We start from the raw sequence: 21,415 nt of genomic DNA on the forward strand, positions 1-21,415 counted from the left end.
TAGCTATTAAACTATGTTTAATCCAACATTTCCTACATCAGGAAATGCCTGTACCAAGTCAGGAATGTGACAGTTGTTTTCCATTCGTTTGATATGTTACAGCTTTTGAGTTTGTCATTTGATAAAGGACTTTCCGTTTTGAATTTTCCTTGGAGTTTGGTATTTTTGTTATCTTACTTTTTCGATAGTTGCTTACATCGACGACTTGAAGTCTTGGATTGAGAGTTGTCTCATTAGCAATCATTACACATCTTTCTATTTTTTTGTTGCCTTTATTGTTAAAATTTGCTTAATAATTAGTGTAGATTATAGAAATTTATTAGAATTTGTATACATTTACTGTTAAAAATTTATTTTCAGATGGCTCCATCAAAGCGGTTTTGGTGTTGTATCATCATATGTATAGTGCTTCATTTAGCTCTTGTGGACTGTAAGAAAATTGATGATTTTAAAAGCACAGTCCTTAAAAGGTGTAAAAGAGACACCAATTTGAACAAAAATGGACGAAAAATAGCGGATTTTACATCATCGGTGGCACTTACAGGAATAGGTATAGCGCTGTCCATTTCAAATCCCTTGTTTAAGGTAGTTTCACTATTTGTTGTCGGAACTCTCTTAGACTTAATTTGGCCTACATCAGGTTCCTATCAATCAATTAGAGCAGACGTTATTGCGGATATTAGAAATGAGATGAATAAGCAGGCAACTGCTGAAATGAAAATGAAACTAAGAGACTACGGTGAACAAATTAAAAATGCATTTAGCGTTTTACAAGTGCAAGGTTACAAGATAGAGCAGTGGAACGATTCTGTCTTAAAAAATGGAATAAGCTTGCAAAAACAATCTTCGTTATTACAGGAATATAAAAGCCGTGTAAATTCAACAACTTGGGAATTTTTCAAAATAAAAATAGTTTCTTTAGCTACAGATATTGGTAATGACGGGCACCAGTTCCATATTCAAAATGATCCGACATCGAGCCTAGAATATTATAGAGAGTTTGTCACCACACAAATTGGTTTATGGGTGGCAGAACTAATGATATATGCTGGGAATGATGCAGAAATACATTTAAAAAATTTACTTCAGAATAAAATAAAAACTGCTCTCAAGAATCACTATAAATATGTCATGTGGGCTATTCACAAATCTGCTACTATCATTGAATCAAAACACAAGAGTAGATTGAAATACAAAGAAGTTGTAAATTCATGGAATGAACAATTCCCTTTAGATGCATGGAAACAACTGTCAGGTTATTCTGGACATAGTAGGTTTATCCGAAGCTCAGATACAGTGTCATTCAAATATCTTGATCTTGGAACAGGATATTCCAAGACACGGTTTTGGAGTTCTTGGATGAGTTGTTGGGGGTCGGGAACTAAATGCGCCATAAGAAATTGTCCTGAAATTGATAATCCTTTTGTGGCTGGAGAACAATACCAGTATAAATATCATTGTCGAGGTGAAGTTTTCTGGATCTACGGAGAAATATATGATTACATCCAGGCTTGCGATAAAGTTGCCATACATTATAGTTCTTGGGGCGATAAGCATTATTGGTTTAGTTTAGACTCGTATAGACGACATAGGACAAGGCGTTGGTTCTTCAACACACGTCAATGTCCGGGGAAATCCTTCATGTATGAACCATTTAATGGCAGATGTCTAAACGAAATTTTAACGATCGAAGTTGAGGGAAAGACGTGTGGTGAGCTGGTTGAGGACAGGGACGTCATCATGCTAAAGGGCAGATATGATAAATACGTGACTAGTGCGGTCTGGTATGAATTAATACCCGGAATGACGAAATGGTGGAGAATATTTAAGCACGACTCCTTTCTGAAAAGTTTTGATAATAGCTTTATGTAATAGTTCTTCATTATTAAAAGTTCAAATAATAACTTTTTGTAAAAAAGTAGTTTACTTCACGTGAATTTATATCTAAAGGAGATAATAAGATAACATAACAAAAAATAATAGACAGAGCTGTCATGGATAGTTTTGTGTATAATGCATTGATCGATCATTCTTTTTGTCCCCCGCGCAACGCGTTGCGGAGGACATAGAAATACCAGGCGTCCGCCGATTCGTCTGTGCGTTCGTCCGTCCGGTCTTGTTAACGCTCTCACATGTATAATTCTTGGCTGATTTTTATAAAACTTATATCATAGGTTTATATCAGCAATGTCTCGGACTAGTTCGAAAATCAGTGCCAATGAACTATTTTTAAAAGAGTTATGCTCCTTGGAAACATTAATTATATGGAAAATTGCATCGTTAGCGCTCCATCATATACGATACTTGCCAGATTTTTATTTAATTTATATTGTAGGTTTATATCAGGGATGTCTTGGAGGAGTTCAAAAATCTGTGCCGATCAATTATTTTAAAAAAATTTATGCCCCTTGGAAATATTTATTATCTGGAAAATTGCATCTTTCGCGCTCTCGTGTGTACAGTTCTTGCCAGATATTTATGAAATTTATATTATAAGTTTACATCATCAATGTCTCGGATGAGTTCGAAAATCTGGGCTGATCTAATAATTATCTTAGAAAAGAGTTATACCCTTTGGAAATATTAATTATATGGAAAATTGCATCGTTAGCGCTCTCATGTGTACAATTCTTGCCAGAATTTTATGAAACTTATATCATATGTTTATATTGGCAATGTTTTTGACACTTTCGAAAATAAGTGCTAATCTAATAAATTTAATAAGTTATGCCCCTTGGAAATATTAATTATATCAGAAATGACATTGAATTTGATCTAAACATATCATTTATCTAAGTTATTTATGCCCTTGTACCTTGGATAGATAAATTATGTGCAACGCGGGGGACAATGGAACTCTGTTCTGTGATTGCATTTAAAATCAAAAGATCATTTTCACGTATTTGGGCAAATTTCAACATCCTTGATTAGTTATAGACATATCGGGCGTGTTTTAATTGGATGGAACTCTAATATTTACACTTAGTAATATAATTTGCCTGTCTATTTTGTTTGTTTGAATGTATATTGTTTAACGTTTTATCTATACTTTTTCAGATATTATCGACGATAACATGTTGTCAATCAAGTTTAAACAGATTTTATAACACAGCTACAAATCCTAATTTACAAAATAATACAACAAAAAATAAACAATATAACTTAATATGCTGCAGGGATGGGGTAATGTAATGGTAAGTAAGGCATTACAATTTTCATTGTAATTGAATGTTATGTGTATTTGAGCATTTTTGAAATTATATGTAATGGTAATTTAATTAATTACACTGAAAAAAAGCATGTTATGCTAAATTACTTTTCAATTCCATTTCAATTACATGTACTTTTATGGTGTTAATGATAAGAAATTATGTTAATATTACTATTTCAGATACATATTTTTTTTAATACACAAATCTGTAATTCTTAAGTTTTATATTGTTTATTTAACATGCAGAAATGTTTGCTTAATAGTCGCGAAATTTGTCCTGAAAAACGTTTCAATTTCAACATTGCACTCTCGGCCATTTTTCAGAGTTAGAAAATTCACATGATTGATGATTTACGAATTTGGTGATGTCTTAGGGTTTGATAAGTGTCGACAGAGACATATAAGACAAGAGATTCGCAACTCTAGTAGAGTCTATATAACAGCCAATGAAATGACGTGGCCACCGGAAAGCCGATTATTCCGATGGATTTATGGGTATTGTGAAAAAGGTTCTACGCCTCACGATTTTTCTAATGGATAATGCCGATACCTTTCACAGCTAAAGCATGCAAGTATATTTAAAAGTTGCAAAAAACTAATTCTAATAATTTGTTATTGATTAAATGTGTTCTAATGATGAGATTAATCAAAAACAAACAAAGTTAAAACTCGGCCCATTTTACTTCACCTCCTATTGCCGTAGAAACCATTTGATCTCCCAATTTTTTTCTTAAAACTTGGAAATATGCTAATAAATATATAATTTTATGGGGCAATAATACTCCCAAATGTTGTTTCGTGAAAATAAAACTATTTTCGTAAAATTTGATCCAATAGTGGTTTTTTTTCAAAATTATCAACAAATGTGGCGATTTTTTCTTATTGATACCCGAAACCAGCTGTACTGGTACTATCATTTTATTTCGTAAAACTTGGAAATGTGCGAATAAATATTCAATTGTATGGGGCTATATTACTCTCAGATGTTATGTCGTGAAAATAAGACCAGTTTCGTAAAATTTGATCCAACAGTTATTTCTAAAAATATCAACAAAGGTGACTATTATTTTGTTATTTATACACAAAGCCAGCTATGCTAATTTTATCAATCTGTTTCGTCAAAACTAGAAATTTACAAATAAATGTCATATTATGGGGATATATATTACTCCCAATTTTTTTTTCTTTTCTTTTCTTTTCCTTTCTTTTTTTTTTTTTTTTTTTTTATTAAACTGGCTAAATATTGAAATTGTTCATGGACAAATTTCCTTAAATCAGTCCTTCATTTTTGTGCACTATTAAATTTATAGCCTGCATTTTGTTAGGCAATTTATTCATTTTTCATTCTGTTTATAGCAAAGTTGTTTATTTTCTCCTATTCTGAAGTCATTGTATTTTTCTTCTTTTTAGGGTGCCAAAGATGAACGAATGCAGTAAATTTACAAAAGGAGTAAAATTTTCCTAGTAAAGGAAACCTTCTGCTGGTCGTAATATTATGAATGAGCTTCATGCATCTGTTGTCGTTTCAGACTACGCTTCTCATTCAAAACATGAACCTAATTCGTTTTTAAATTAAAATCGTATTGAGGACATTTCAATGGTGACTGCAAAAGATATATATATATATATATATATTTGATAATAAAAGATTTAATTTACACCAATGATTTGTATATGTATACACATAAACAATCTTACTTTTAACTGCCATCTCTCTACCCCAGAATAGAAAGACAAAAAACACTACAAATGATTAAAAGACAGAAACCACTACAAATGATTGTCTCGTGGAAATAAGGTTATAAAATACTTTTTAAATAGTGTCTTCCATGTTGCTTTGATGTATGACCTTGGCTCCCACTTCAATGTTGTGTTTTTTTATAGATTTTTTGTTGCTTCGAGGACACACATATCAATCTATGTATGCAGTATTGTCAATTGTTTTTGTTGGTGGGTCTCTCGCTTATGTCTTCATCATTTTCACTTTCACTATCAACAAAGAGTTCGTTATCAGTTTATTCAACTAGAGGTATATCTAAGTCGTAACTATTAAGATTGTCATCCCACGAAATAAAATCGGAATTTTCCATATTGCGTGCACATGAATGAAGCTTTATTCAAATGTGAAATTAATTGTAATTTTCTTAAATATCAATTCTCAATGCACACTTCGAACAAGAAACCATAAATTTACCTACAATCAGTTAAAGCCTATGATGAAACTGTCAAACAACACTTAGAAATCAAACATTTACCGACATTCCTACAGAAAAAACTCAATGCAAGCCCAATTAATGATGAATATAAAAATAAATAAAATTTTAATAATTTATAAATTTCAAGAATAAAAAACAAAGCCTATCATGATTAACAATTAATTAACAAATAAATTAAGTTTTTGTCCACATTAATTAATTTTACATATTGTGAATTGTATTTTTGAAAAGAGTGTGGGCACCTGTGGTGTAACAACTTCTTGTTTACAAGGTGTCAATTAAAACTCATTATTTATAACATGCTCGTGATTTACCTGGTCATCGAATAATTCAAACCTAATATACATGTCACACTGTGAAATTATGTCTCCGAGACAGGTGTATATTCAATAGAAACCCATTATGAAACTATCAAATAAAATGAACTCTGATACAATTTATCAAGTGTTAATTATTTAATATCAGTTGTTTTTTAATACAATATCAAATTATGTCCCTTTTTCAATAATACAAATCTAAAATCAAAATTACATTAAAATAAATAATTATATATGAACTCAAATTATGAACACTGAAACAGTTTATGTTATGCTTAAACATTCGTCCTTACTTCGAGTACTTTTAATACTTGTATTAATGACTTTATTACATAAGGAGATCTCGCGAGGTTTAACTAGTGGCCGCGTGTTTTTACGGGATTTCGCCGAGTTGCGAATCTCTTGTATTATATGTCTATGGTGTCGATTACCAATCCGCTATTGTGTGATGCCTTATCATTTGATATCGATTACTAGTATCAGCGTATTTTATAGGAGTAACACGACGGCTTTCACATGTGGAAAAGGATCTGCAAACCATTCCGGATCATCTAAGATCCCCCCGGATGTTTTTGGGGTTCTCGTTGCCAATTTTGCTGTGTAATAATACGTGTACCGTGCCTCTTTCATTTTTTAAGAAAAATTTGGATTAACAATTTATTTCATTATGAAAAAGTAAATATATTGATATATAATTTTGACTTTTTACAAATGTTTTGATTATAGGTTATTCTTTAGTACAATCAAGGTTTCTCCTAAAACAAATATTAATATCCTTATTTTATTTGTAGATATTGAATTCTGATGTGTACCGGATTTTAATAAGTATAAATCAGAATTCTAATTTCTCACGATAGATATAGGTGCTCCAGTTTTTACTAGGAGGATTCGATGATTGTATTTGATATATGAATATATTTTCGCTTGTATAGTTTTGTTACATTTTATGTGGACACGTATTCACATGCCTTAAGAATTGAAAGTTGCTTGTTCTACGAAGTTCGAGATCAGGAGTAATACTCAACATTATCATATATATGTATATGAGCATTATAACATTATGCAAGTGAATACAGTGGATTTTGTATAATTCTATTTGGAAAAGGATCAACACTAGAAAGGACTATTTGTTTTTCGAATATTTTTGTTTTGCAGTCTTTAAATTGTTTTCATTAGCGAAAACAAATCTGTTTATACAAGCACCTGTTGACATAGAAATAACTTAGTAGACCAGGTCTCATACCTAGGGACCCCTGTTTTGGTCTACAATTGATCAGGGAAAAATTAAATGAGCTTTAACCCCAAGAGTTTTACCCGTTTAAACAGCCAAAGTAATTGGTATTACAAAATACGCTTCATATCATACATTAGACATAATAATCGTATTTCCGTTTCACTGACAACCATGTGTTCAAATTATTAATGTGATTGTTACAGATTCCGTACAGACTGGTTTTTTAACATCCTCAAAGATCACAAAAACACAAATAATTTTGTAGACACACATTTTACCGTAAGTCTATTTTTCAAAACACTATAACTGTCCATCGGTAATTCAATTTCACTATCAATAATAAATCATATCATGTGACTATTTCATACTGCTGGTCATCGGTGGTTGGTATGTTCAGAGTGCTATAGTTTGATATATTTCTGGATTCAGCAAGATTGTCGTACTGCATGTTTATGTTATCTGTTGGTACTGGTTCCATTGTCTTGGATGATTTTCTGAAATCAAAATAATATCAAGAAAACAATATTTTATGGAGTTTTTTCTTTTTTGTTTGAGTTTTCATTAACATCACTTCGATCATTTAGAGTTTGAAATGAAAGTATATCAAGTTAAAAGTAAAATCACAAAATTACTGAACTCCGAGGAAAATTCAAAACGGAAAGTCCCTAATCAAATGCCAAAATCAAATGATAAAACACATCAAACGAATGGACAATAACTGTCATATACCTGACTTGGTACAGGCATTTTCAAATGTAGAAAATGGTGGATTGAACCTGGTTTTAAAGCGCTAAACCTCTCACTTGTATGACAGTCGTCAAATTCCATTATATTTACAACGATGCGTGAACAAAACAGACATTATAGGTAACATTGTCAAAATATAGGTACAGCAGTCATCACTGTGTCACAATCTCAAAACAAACAAACATTTAACAAAGAAGCACAGAAAGCATCTATCAAATTTAACAACCACATTCATTGCTAGTAAAAGATTGTGAAAAATAACATCTTTGTATTGCATATGTATGGCCTTTAACAATGGGCAAACCACATATTGTAAATTAAGTTATGAAAAATCCCAACATGACAAAAATGTGACAGTCACGTCATTTTGGGTTCTGGATTAGAACAGGCATTTAAAGTATGTAGCGAGACTAAACATAATTGTTACTCTATTGTTCGTAAGTGGTTTAACGAACAACAAATGACGAAACTGTAAAAACAAAATTGGAAATCTATTCTCATTTTCTTTGTGGTATTTTTTAGCGATTCATATTTCTTTACAAACAGATATAGCGTATTTTGCTCGACCGATGCTTGGGCAAATTAAAACTTGCAGTGAGGCGAAGCGTTTGTTCTATAAAAAGTACAACAAAAATACCGAACTCCAAAGCCAATTCAAAAAGGGGAAGTCCATAAAAACTGACAAAATCAAACGCTATCAATCAACGGAACAAGTGAAAACAAATGCCATATTCCTGACTTGGTACAAACATTAGATTGACAAAAATTGACAAAAATTCGATGAGCAACCTCTATATTGAAGGTCTAAATGTGACTTCATTTGTTAAATAGGTTATAGAAATTTTTTTAATAAACTTTGTTTTCAACCTTTGACTGGTCTATATATACGTGTACTATCGATTGTATTATTACATATATCAAAGAAAGCTTGCACTAAATAACTTTTTTTTCGGTATCATAATTACGTTTGAATTTAAAAAATGATTTATTCCAAAAAAAACATTAAAGTCTTTTTATGGATACAAAGAATGGTTAATGTAGATTAAGTGATTTAAGAGACATCTTATACCTAAATATGTGATCAGTATCATTATAGCACTGGTCATCAATACGTTCATTTAGGCTTTTACAATTTAAACTTTTAAGGTGAAGAAATTGAAAATAGAAAGATACAGTCCTTAAATAAGTTGGAAATATTACCTTATGCAGAAAATAATTACTATAGACACCGTTGCTATTGTAAACCCAACAACGCATGACCCCACTGCTATGTATATCGTCGAATCATCTGGAAGATAAAAGAAAATGAAACTTTTTTGTGCAGTACATAAACATATGTTATAATTTAATATTCAAACTTTATTCAATATTTAATATGAACCCTATGCGACTAAAAATTGCAATTACTAACACGTGTTGAAGGATATGAATATTGACGACTCCTGACTGCACCGGTCGTACTTTGTTAATTCTGCATTCATATATAATCTAGCTGGCCACGTTATCACTGGTGACCAAAACATTTTCCACAGCACTTCTCTGCGAAATGTGTTAACGAAAAGCCTTCTAGAAAGATCGTGTGCTTACATAAATTAATTGTATTCGCAAACTTTAAAGAACTGGTAGGTTCAGTCGGGGATTATGCTATGCAATGAGCTTAATGCGAAAAAGAAGACGTAGATTCTGAATGAGTTAGGGCTGTTAGGTCGTGGATAAAAATTACAATTGAAAAACTGAATGGGTGTATTAATACACGTGCTATATCGATGTTTCCGTTCCTAATGTTGCTAATGACCAGTCCTACCTCTATGACAAATGTGTTGTTGTCCCTGCAGATAGAGTACTAACCAACATCGTTTATGTGTGTAATTGACTAAACATAAACTTTTTCAAATAGGTATTGACAACTCATTTGGCTTGGAAAGTCAATATACTCCTCCACTACACTTACCAAAGAGGAAATCCTGATTATCCATATGTTTTTCTATGTTCCTTTAGTATTTTTTTTCTCTTTAATGGAGACCTAAATTACATAAGTCTCCTTTCAAACAACTTTATTTTGCGGGTAATTCCAAGTTCTCCACGAAACATATTGCTTTGTTATTAACATTATTATTATCAAAGCCGAGCGTCAGTGTTATTGTGAAACTACTAGCTCTAGGGGCGGTGTGAATAAGAGTAGATACAACTTAAGTTTGTTTGCTCTTATAGTAGAATAAAAACATTTGACTTTCATAACCATTACCCTAGTATTCTCCATTCCAAAATAAAGACAAATTAAAAGAATTAGTCTTTTTTTGCTTCATTAAAAAGAATGGCCAATATAGATACAAATTTCTTGTTTTAGGAAAGGACAAAACATTGTTTGTAAACAAAACTCTGATTCAGACAAAAAAAAACTCTTAAACTAAAATTTTAAGGTTCGATTTCTTGTTTGGCATCATATGTTTTACCCTTGAAGAACGTGTTTTTAATCAAACTATCGGCATTTCAATCGAGCAAGCTGTGATCCATTTTTGGATAACGGAATTTGGTGAGACTGTCGTACAAGTGAGAGGTTTAGCGCTATAACACCAGGTTCAATCCACCATTTTCTACATTTGAAAATGTCTGTACCAAGTCAGGAATATAACAGTTGTTGTCCATTCGTTTGATGTGTTTTGTCATTTGATTTTGCCATGTGATTAGGGACTTTCCGATTGAATTTTCCTCGGAGTTCAGTATTTTTGTGATTTTACTTTTTTCTTGCCAACCTGGTCCTTTATTTTAATGAGGCAGACTTCATATAGTAGCTTCTCAAATAATCTAGCATTATCCTTTGACTTCAAGTTCTGCTATATACATATATGTAGATGACATAATCTCACTAAATAATTCAAAGTTTGGTGATTATCTTGAACGCATTTATTCCATCGAACTTGAAATAATATCTACACAAGAAACAGTTAAGTATGCTTCATATCTTGACTTACATAAAGAAACTGACAATGGGGATTTGTTGAGAACAACACTTTACGAAAAAAAGAGATGAAGTTATCTTCAAAATTGTGAACTTCTATGAAGCAACATTCCAGCAGCATCTGCATATGGCGTATACATACCAGTTCATACGATATTCCAGAGGTTGCACTGCCTATCATGATTTCCTGGATGGATGGTTGCTGATAACACGGAAGCTATTAAACCAAGGGCTTCAAATGATAAAGTTGGAATCAATCATGATAATATTTACGGACGTCAACATGTGTTGGGTGTTCGTTATTGAATATCTGTTTTACAGATGAAAACGGATATTTTCCAATTGTCAACACAGTATTTGTGCCTGTTTGTTTTACATTATATTTAAATTCTGTTCCTAAATTAAGAAAAAAAACAATTTTTGTAGTTTACTCATATATAACTCTAGCGAATCCATTTAGAATCTGAATATAAAGAAAAGTTCATAGGGGATCGCATGAACTCCAGACGGAATGAGGCACAGCTGACATGTCCTGCTTTGCATCATACATAATTTGTCAAGACCCAGTAAAAAAATTAAGGTATGGAAGTATCCACAATTATATATATATATATATATATATATATACAGATCAGACGAGTATTAAGATCTAAGATGAGGAGAACATGTATGACGTTAGTTACGACACCGACAAATCGTACAGGTCAATTATTTTTTAATGTTGCACGTACATTTGTTAAGTGTAGATTACGAACACTACAGAAGTCGCTTTGCATAACAAAGAATCATTTACCTGTAAACAAACGAGTGTAATGATGTGAAAAGTATCAATTGATATGTAAACGATGGTAAGTCCCTCCTGAGAAGTTGGATTTTAACAAGAAAACTGCAATCGTCATGTTTGTCATATATCATATTTTGAATAATTCAATCAGTGTTATTTGTCGAAAAAATTGTCAAGCTATACAATGTATTTCCAGTTAACAATGCATACTTATTATTAAGTTACCGGAATTATTAGTATAGAATGTTGTCTGCATACTAATTTTTTTATTTTTTACCTCAGCCATCATTTTGTATTCTTCAAGTCAAGGTACAGAAAATGGGCAATGTCACAGATTTTGGAAAAATTTTGCAAACAACTATGTTTTTTAAACTTTTAAATTAAAATCAAACATATTTCGCATTCATCTCTTTTATTTGCTGAAATATTACTGAATTGGTACTTTCACAATGCGTGAACATTTGTATAGAAAGCACATGAAATCGGCGAAAAAGGACCTTGAATGGTTCTGAAACATTTTTTTTTTAACGTAACAATATCTTTATTGCATATTTCCTGTAACAATTTACTAAGTTTACAGCTTTTAACTAAGTATCCCTCATGTTAGTTTACCTAATAGTTAAGGGAAGCACTATTTGGTAAGATATAACTTCTTCATAATATTAGTATTTATTATATAATTCATTCTACAAATGTATTTGATAAATTATTGGGATAACACATACATATCTTTGTTTGGTTTTGCTTTGTTTTGTTTTTTTATATAACTTAGTTTTCCAGAATCAACTCCGTTATCGATATGATCCGTGTTCGTATTAGTTTGGGCACAGTTATGCTTCTGCAAACATGTGCGCTCTCGGATAGAGTTAAAATATGTGTCATCTAAATATTATTATTATCAACAGGATTTAAGTTATTTGATAACATTTGGTGAGTATACAAGTTTTTTTTTTGTTCTATGTCGAAGTGTATATGTAATGCACAAGTCATAACATAACACTCATCTCAGATTAGAAATTATTTTTCTGCAATAATGAATAATCATGCGGATATATGTTTTTTTTTTTTTTTTAACGTTTGTGAATACACATTTTAAAATCTAAAAATATAGTATGTTACATTTCGTGACTCATGCATGACTGAACATGCTCACAAACATATTTTGTACATGCATGGTTGAACCCTTTAATAAATATGACCATATTTGGCTTGTGTACAATTAACAATTTTACACACAATGTTCTGTACTTACTATAGAAGTATTGTTTCAAAACATTTAACATAGATTTAATCCTGATTCATTTGATTCTTTGCAATGAATCTGTTTGTTTTTAGAATAATCTGTCTATTATTTTTGTTAATAAAATTGTTTATTTCAAAGATTTCTGAAATTTTTACTGAAAATTTTTTAAAATGTTTATTTTCTTTTTGTCTTCTTTTCTGAGGCAAAATATGCTTTGTATATTGAGAAGGATATTATAGTTAATATGTAATTAATATCAAAGTATGCTGAATCTTCAATTTTGTACCCTGTTACTAAATTTTCAAGGCTTTGTCAATACCAAGGGATTTCATTAATTTCATTACTATATTTCGAAAGTCAGTATTAAATGAGCAATTGATGAAAAAGTGTTCATAGTCTTCTTTTTTTAAAAGCTTACATAAGTTGTCCTCAGTAATTTTCCACTTTTTTAAAAGTTCATTGCATGGCAGTATGTAGTGAATAAGTTTCCATCTGAATGTTTTCAATCTATTATCAGTGAGATATTGAAAAACAAAAACAAAAGTATTTTTGAACTTAGTATTTAAATTTTTCTCAAATAATTTTTCCCACATAAGAAAACCATTTGGTTTATCACAACTTTCTTTTAGTGTGAGGATTTTATAGAGTTCATTTGTGCTTGTTAATGGAGTAATTGTCTTGTACATAAGTTTTAAGTCATTTATGACTTTTAATTTAGTTTTAATAGAATCTTTAGTAAGAAGAATTATTTTCCAATTAATTGGTATTGCTTTTTTTAACATATATTTTTGCTTTATCCAGTTTTGTTTATATTTAAGTTTAGATAAGATGGTAGTTTCAGAGATTTCACCCTGTTCATCAATGATATCATTTATATTAATAATGTCACGTTTTATCCAATCTTCAAAGTTTAAGCATTTTCTGTTAAATCTGATATTATCGTTTCTCCATAGGATTTGTTTTCTAATTTCAAGAAAATGTTTGGGATACTTTGTATTACCTCCTTTTACACTTATCCAATCTTTAATTAGTTGTTTATAGAAGTCTGGTAAATATTGTTACTTATGTTTATCAATGTCGTTTATATTCTTTAAATTCATTTTAAATACAAACTACAAAGTTATATTTTAATAAACGGAAATATTAACATTAATAGTATATCATTATAAACAAAATTCCACGAACGAAATAATAGGTTTCATAACTAGTGAGAATTTGATATTGCTTGATATTAACTCGAGTTATTCAATTTTAATTTGATCATAAACGAGCCTTCGGCGAGTTTATAGTTACTATTTAAATTAAATAGAGAGAGTTGATATCAAGCGGTATCAAATTCTCACGAGTTGTTTAATCGCGAATCGTTGATCTAGTCTTTTGCACATACCAGCATAGCGTCATATGTCATTTTACTGCTTTTAACTTTAACATCAGGCATTTTAAAACTCTTTATACGCTTCATAATGTAATAATTACATGACATGTATGTTTCATTATAACACGTTATCCTGATTGGCTAATAGCAATCGCGCATCATTCTGAAATTAACCTTCATTCTAATATGACGTGCTTCTTTCGCTTTGTAAACAACACCATGATAAAATACTCGATATATCTATACTTAGCGCAGACTCAGAGATATACATAATAATGGATGTTACAAAATACCTCCTACGTAAATCCACATGTATCGGAACTTATTTGCAAACGCTATGCCGATTTTATTGTTTTAAAAATTACAATTGAAAAAAGACTACAGATCTTCTATTCTTATTCGGATGCATAACAAAAAAAAATAAATGCGCAATAGCTCGGAGAAATCTACAAAATCAAAATAAATTAAAATTCCGCGAAAGTCCGTTAATGCTTTTGGCTCATTTTAGTCATTTCAAAACATGACGTCATATAAATGAAAACGCTAAAGCTGAAGGTTTTTCCGTTACGTGAACCATGGAAGTTCGTATAATATTGCATTAAAATGAATTTTTGAGGTAGGGTTTGTTTTCTTTTCTATTCTATTGCATTATTCGCATATTTACTGATTTCAGCAAGTCAACATGGCGGCTCCTTAGTTACGAAATGTCAACTTTGGATTTGACGGTAGCTTACGAGAAAAACATGTAAATTACAAATGGCAAATGTTGGGTTTGAGAGTTAAAAGAATTATACACATTTTTTCTAGCAGTTATTTGCGAAATATTTGCTGCAAGCTACATATTTATTAGAAAGTTTAAACTTTATCTAACAGGGAGTAAAAAAGAATAGCGACACACACGGTATACCCACCCTCGCTTCAGTTTTTTAATGACCGTATTTGTCCTATTAGAATCGAAATAATTCATGGAAGCGATAGATTTGTTGTAAATTTACACATGGCCTGGGCCATGTGTAAATTTCCAACAAATCTATGGCTTCCATGAATTATTTCTTAATTTTAAAATGAAATGTAAAATTCATAATGACACGAGCTTCTACAATAAAGTGCACAGGTAAATAAAAGAAAAACTTGATAGAAATCGCGTTTTCATGATCCTAGCAAAAAAAGTGTCACTATAAATATTGAATGCTTCTTTTAGTAATTTTATAGGGTTGTAAAAGCGTTGACCATGCGCACATTTGTAGAATTAAGCTCCGCGCATCATACAAAATGTACTTCGGTCAACACTTTTACACCCGAATAAATTTACAAAAAGAAGCTTTCAATTCTAAAATAAAGTTTTTCAAAAAGAAGATTTCCAGGTGAAAAGTGTGAGTGTTTAGAAATCACGAATGTCCGTTGCCATGAACGAAATGTACATCGTCTTAACATTTGAAGGTTATCAATGACCTAAAGAATAGCCAATGGAAAAGTCGTAATATCGTCTCATGATGCTGGATAAGCCAATCCAATAAACGCAGTTTTCGTATCACTTTTTCGTTTCACACTCTGTGTAATTCAAGAAAATTGCTTCAAACGTACGAGATTTATATGAAGTATAATTTACTATCATTTATATGTACTAAGTCGATACTTCTGCTGGCGGAGTTTTAGTCTCCAAGATAATGTCGTAACTTACATCCCGTTCCCTACTCCTCGATCGTGATAACCAAAATAGTATTACAATTTGTACTTATCTTGAGTAATCTGATGGGTGTCACTAGTGGAGAAGGATCTGCTTACTTGAGATCACCTGCATTTATTGTAGGTGTTCGTGCTGCGCAGTCAGTAGTTTTTCGTGATTTTGGTTATAGCATTTCTTGTTTGTCATTGCGTTGTCAGTTTCCTCCCTATTTATGAGTTTTGTATTCACGGCCTATCTTTTTTTTTTTTTTTTGCTTTTTCTAAAGATTTTGTTTTTTGATTAATCAGAACTGGATTGATACCTTTGCTGGTTGATTGTTAGTCCTTAGAGGGTATTATCAGATCAGTAGTAATTACTTCAGTATTTATATGACAAAAACATATTTTTCAGGCAAAGTTGACTTTTAATGAATTAGGAGATAACTGTATTGTATTTTTAGCTTTGCCTTCGTAAAACGTAGTTTTAACTGTCGCAAATTGAGTATACCTAGCGACGCGTAGCGGAGCTAGGCAAACAGATATTTAGGACAGTAAAATCAAGTTTTACGAAAGCCAAGCTTAAAATACAATACAGTTATCTCCATTCTAAAGCCACATATCAAAATAAATTCCATTTAATAAATACTTTGGCCTAAGCATGCTATAAATAAAAAAAGTCCGCGAAACTGTTGCATCGTCCTAAGCATTTAAACCACGTTGACGTCATATGTATACTCCGGATGTCAAACATAAACACTTCTGAATTGTTTCAATATTGACAAAAAGAAGATTTTGAAGCACAAAATGTCACTTTCTTGTTTATTTTTTGAGAAATTACATACCAAAAAAAGTCGGAATTCAAAATGGCGGTTTCTTAGTTACGGACTGGTAGAACGTGGAATCTAACCCTTCAAAATATTTGTTAACGTCCAATGAAAATTATCGTTACAAACGAATTGCATTAGAACATAGCTTTTCTTGTACATGTAATGTCCCTCTTGTCCTACCATATTCAGGTAGTTATATGTGTTTTAATTTGTTGTGGTGTGAACTTTCCTGTTGAAATTAATAAAAACAAAACGCCCTAGGAGGAAGACACTTCGTTTGGTGTGTTTGTGCTTTTGATTTTGCCATTTGATTAGGGACTTTCCGTTTTGAATTTTCCTCGGAGTTCAGTATTTTTGTGATTTAACTTTTTTCTTAAAGCGTTATTTTCATGTTTTATACCTATTTCTTACGTTTTTTTTATTAATTGTATCTGTGAGTGTATAAATGCTCCATATATAAATTTTGTTCAATATTCAGACGAAGTTCAACGTATTATGAATGCAAACAAATGTCATTCAAACCCAAGTATTCCCCTATCACGCATACTTCGCTTTAACATAGCAACATATATCATTCTCGGGAATAAAACACATACTGCCTATATGATTATGCATAAGGTAATGGATTCGTAAATCTAAATTGCCATTTAGGTTTAACTTGTATCAATTCGGATGAGGTCGTAGAATTAAAATGAAACAACAAGTATTTTTAAATAAAATCCCAACCTGATGAAGTCGTATGCTCGTTGATTGAGGGTTCGGTTGATGTCAGATGACCAGTAAAGTCATTTGTAGACTGTGTTGTGCTTTGTGTTGATGGTATTACCCCAGAAACGCCACACACAATCTTAAGGGTACCATTATGACCAGTTACATGTACTAAAATGAAATATAAGATAGTGAGATCATCCATGTAAAGAACAAAAATATTTGATTAGTGGTTTAAACATTGTCAAAAGTATTAAGATAATAATTGTGTCGACTGTTACAAACCCATTTATTTCATATGCTATCTTTTAAAATACTCGAAACTTTTTGTTTCTTTTTTTTAAACAACAAGCAATATTCATTTAATCAAGATAGCTTTTACCGAAAAATTAACAGTTGTACAGAAAGCGACATTGGTACATTTATTCATGTATATTTTTTTCAGAAGCAGCTTTAATTTTCCTTTTAAGCTGTTATTGCAATATTTGAAGCCAGAAAATCTTTAAATGTGCGTCATTATAAAAATCAGAAGATTTTAGTTCTAGTATATTATTTTATCCGTAACAATGTCTTTCGTTTGTGACATATATAATTAAACGATTAACTGAAAACATTAGTAAATAATACATATATTTTCAACTTTAAACCAAAGCGATTGTGTTGTACTAGATCGAGTGTAAATGCAGACTGTGAACATGCCCTAAATGAACCGTTCAACAGAAAACTGTGTATCAAACGTTTAACCGGACAATTGAATCTGACTTAGCAAACCATACGTGGTAGACTAGTCATTGCTCGTATGCCTGAACACTACATTAGTGATAAGAAGCACCGAACTCCACTTTATTTTAGCGTCTTTCGTTATTCTTGATCGGAAATCAATATCCCCCACAATTGTAAAGTGAATTTTTTAACACACACTTATATGTATTTTAGGACGAAAACAAATCTTTTCAAAATTTGCATTAAGTAAAATTTTCCTTTAAATCGTCAATAGGTGAGGGCTTATCAACATTTTGATATACAAGTCCTTTCAACGTTTTGCAGTTAGCGTAATCTGGTCTTATTAAGCCCAATTAAAAGTTGATTAATCCTAGTATGATAACAAAGTAAAATCTTAATATATCGATACTGATGAAATGTAAACCAACTTATTTTGGTGTAAATCTTAAAACAGTTTTTGAAAGACGTCAACATATACATTTAATTGGAAGCCTTTATATATAATTTAGAAAAATATTAATCCCTCTATAAAAAGGTTACCTCTTTGAACATCGATACAATATCCTCTGGTGAAGCTTCCATCAATTACTGTGAACATAAATCTTAACACACTGTTTTTATAAAACGGAAACGAATTAGAATATTGTCCACTTGAACATTTAATTGAAATCATATCTTGTTGTACTTTTTCCATCTGATAAAAGTCGATGTTCAGTTCCAATCCACATTCTGGTTCTTTTGGTGCTGAACTTTGTAACATTCTATATGGTTCTATATACAGTTGAATATTGTCTAAACTTTGATTTTCAAAAAAGACAAGGCATGTGCAGTTGTCTTCCTGTGTCCTTGAACGAAGTGTAACATGATCAAAGTTAATATTTCCGTCTTTCGCTACACCTATCTGTTCCATTGCCGAACCACTATGGCACATATCAGTTACTACGACGAATAATATAATTTTTTAATCTTTTAATGATAGTTGCGTTCAACAAATGGAATGACTATCTATATACTTATGATATATATACTTTACTGCATCGTTATACTTTTCATCATGTTCATCAGTGTTATGTTAAGCAATTTATTATACTAATACAATCCAATTCAGAGCATGGAATTGGTAACTCTACCGCAATAGTTAATCAAATATGTATTCATTGCTTTATAAATTATGTTACAAATTGTTAATAAAAGTTCTACTAAAAAAAATAAATGGATTTTTTTTAATACATTAATGAGTTTACTTTATTCTTAGATGTACCACTGGTATTTTAAATACGAAATAATCTGTCATATCCTACTCGAAATAACATCTTATTTTCGGAAAGAAAACAATAATTACAAAACAATTATTTATGAATATCGGCATCTTGCTTTTCATGCTGACTTAATCAGCAAGAAAATCAAGTGAGTCAGCTAAGGAGGGTAGATATTCGGGCCTATTAAGTCAGTATAAAAAAATGCCATAATTCGTTTTATCAGCAATTTACTTTTTTAGGGGAGAATATGCTTGTACCGCATTAAACACTTTTTTTGTGTGTACATTTTTACAAAACAAGACGATAGTTGTCCGGTTGTACGCAATATCATCGCAGGCATTTCATTGATACATTAACGATGATCAACGATGATTGACACGGAAAACTTCAAGTTGTCGCATTTTTATTTGACGTCATTGCCTCATATTTTCGAATATCATGTCATGTCAGTGGTTCAAAAAGGCAGTACAATCAAAGGAAATTGTAAAATCGCCGATAAGTTCAAATATGTGTTTGTTTTATTTATAATATGGTGAACGTATTTTCGACGAACAATGTAGATCTGTACATTTACCTTGAGTGCTTGGCTGGATGTCTGGGCAAGGATCTGGTATAATACTCAAACCTGCTGTAAAATTTTAAAAATCAGTGATACGACTCTTAATGAAACAAATAATTGTGAACTATCAGTAGACCTTCTTTTCATTTGTTATTTCAATCTTTAGAAAATATGTGCATACCTATTCCTAGATACAATATATGTCACAATACAAAAAACGATGTTAATATTTAGCTTCCAACAAAAATTAGAAAAAACGTCAACTTAAAAGAGGGACGAAAGATACTAGAGGGACACTCAAACTCATAGACCGAAAACAAACTGACAACGCCATGGCCAAAATTAAAAAGACAAACAGACAAATAATAGTACAGATGACACAACATAGAAAACTAAAGACTAAGCAACACGAACCCCACCAAAAACTGGGGGTGATCTCAGGTGCTCCGGAAGGGTAAGGAGATCCTGCTCCACATGTGGCACCCGTCGTGTTGCTTATGTTATTACAAATCCCGTAAATAGTCTAATTCGGTAAGTCACATTCATGAAAAGGGAAGGGTATTGTAGTTACGACATAAGGAACATATCCGATATCATCTGTTCCATAACGGTCAACCAACACGTGATGGCGTCCGTAAAATTTACGAAGGGATTGATTGATTGATTGTTGGTTGCTTAACGTCCAGTGGATTACGAAGGGATGATTTCAACTTCACCATTTGGAACTCTTGGTTTAATAGCTTCCTTGTGAGCAGCAATCCTCTATCAAGGAAATCATGATAGGAAACACAAGCCCGGGAATATCGTATCAATTGGGAGATATATACTCCGTATGCAGGCGCTGCTGGAAGGTTGCTACATAGAAATGGAAAGTTCACAATTGGAAAGCTGAAATCATCTCTTTTGTCGTAAAGTTTTGTTTTCAACCGACCCTCATTGTCAATTTCTAGATGTAAGTCAAGATATGAGGCAGACTTAACTGTATCTGTAGTATCCTTTATCTCTAGTTCGATGGGATAGATTCGTTCAACATAGTCACCAAATCTGGTATTATTTAGTGAGAGAACATCATCTATATAGCGGAACGTAGAGTTAAAGGATATTGCTAACTTCTTTTCCTTCTTCCTAAGAAGTTCCTGTATGAAGTCGGCCTCATAATAATAAAGAAACAAGTCGGCAAGAAGAGGGGCACAATTGGTTCCCTTTGGAATTCCGACAGTCTGTTGAAAAACACGTCCTCCAAACGTAACAAATATGTTGTCAATCAAGAAATCAAGCATCTTGATAATGTCAGCTTCAGAGAATTTTTTGTTTGAATCAGAGTGATTCTTTACAAAGTAGGATTTATCCCTTCCCAAGACAAGATACTTGTATCTACGTTCGCCATTCTTTTTAATGAAACAAAGTAATACCAACTCTTTCAATTTATCTTCTAGTTTGGAATGGGGAATACTTGTGTAAAGTGTAGAAAAGTCAAATGTTTTAATACTATTGCAAGATGAGAGAGTCTTAGATTGTATGTACTCTTAAAGATCTTTGGATTTTTTTTAGTATCCACATCTGATTCACGCCATCTCTAGAATAGGCA

General features: G+C 31.6%; 2 protein-coding genes and 1 long non-coding RNA gene across 5 annotated transcripts in view; 1 reads left to right on the top strand and 2 right to left on the bottom strand.

Moving 5' to 3' along the window:
* Positions 1 to 3,425, top strand: part of LOC127725336 (uncharacterized) — a 62,008-nt gene extending 58,583 nt beyond the window's left edge. For both annotated transcript variants that reach the window (XM_052232267.1, XM_052232266.1), the window contains exon 2: positions 361 to 3,425. In XM_052232267.1, coding sequence (XP_052088227.1) covers positions 361 to 1,872 — 1,512 coding nt within the window. In that variant the 3' untranslated portion in view covers positions 1,873 to 3,425. The remainder of the gene's footprint in view (positions 1 to 360) is intronic.
* LOC127725335 (protein fem-1 homolog C-like) overlaps positions 1 to 21,415 on the bottom strand; it is a 236,574-nt gene that overhangs the window by 120,642 nt on the left and 94,517 nt on the right. The gene's annotated exons all lie outside the window — the stretch shown is intronic.
* Positions 3,819 to 20,138, bottom strand: LOC127725340 (uncharacterized). Its single transcript, XR_007992936.1, has 5 exons — positions 19,843 to 20,138; positions 18,550 to 18,948; positions 17,305 to 17,457; positions 8,926 to 9,013; positions 3,819 to 7,472 (listed from the first exon to the last, which is right to left on the bottom strand). It is a non-coding gene; the product is annotated as an uncharacterized LOC127725340 (long non-coding RNA).

The sequence above is a fragment of the Mytilus californianus genome, unplaced genomic scaffold (genome assembly GCF_021869535.1).
Source record: "Mytilus californianus isolate M0D057914Y unplaced genomic scaffold, xbMytCali1.0.p SCAF_15, whole genome shotgun sequence".
Lineage (NCBI taxonomy): Eukaryota > Metazoa > Mollusca > Bivalvia > Mytilida > Mytilidae > Mytilus > Mytilus californianus.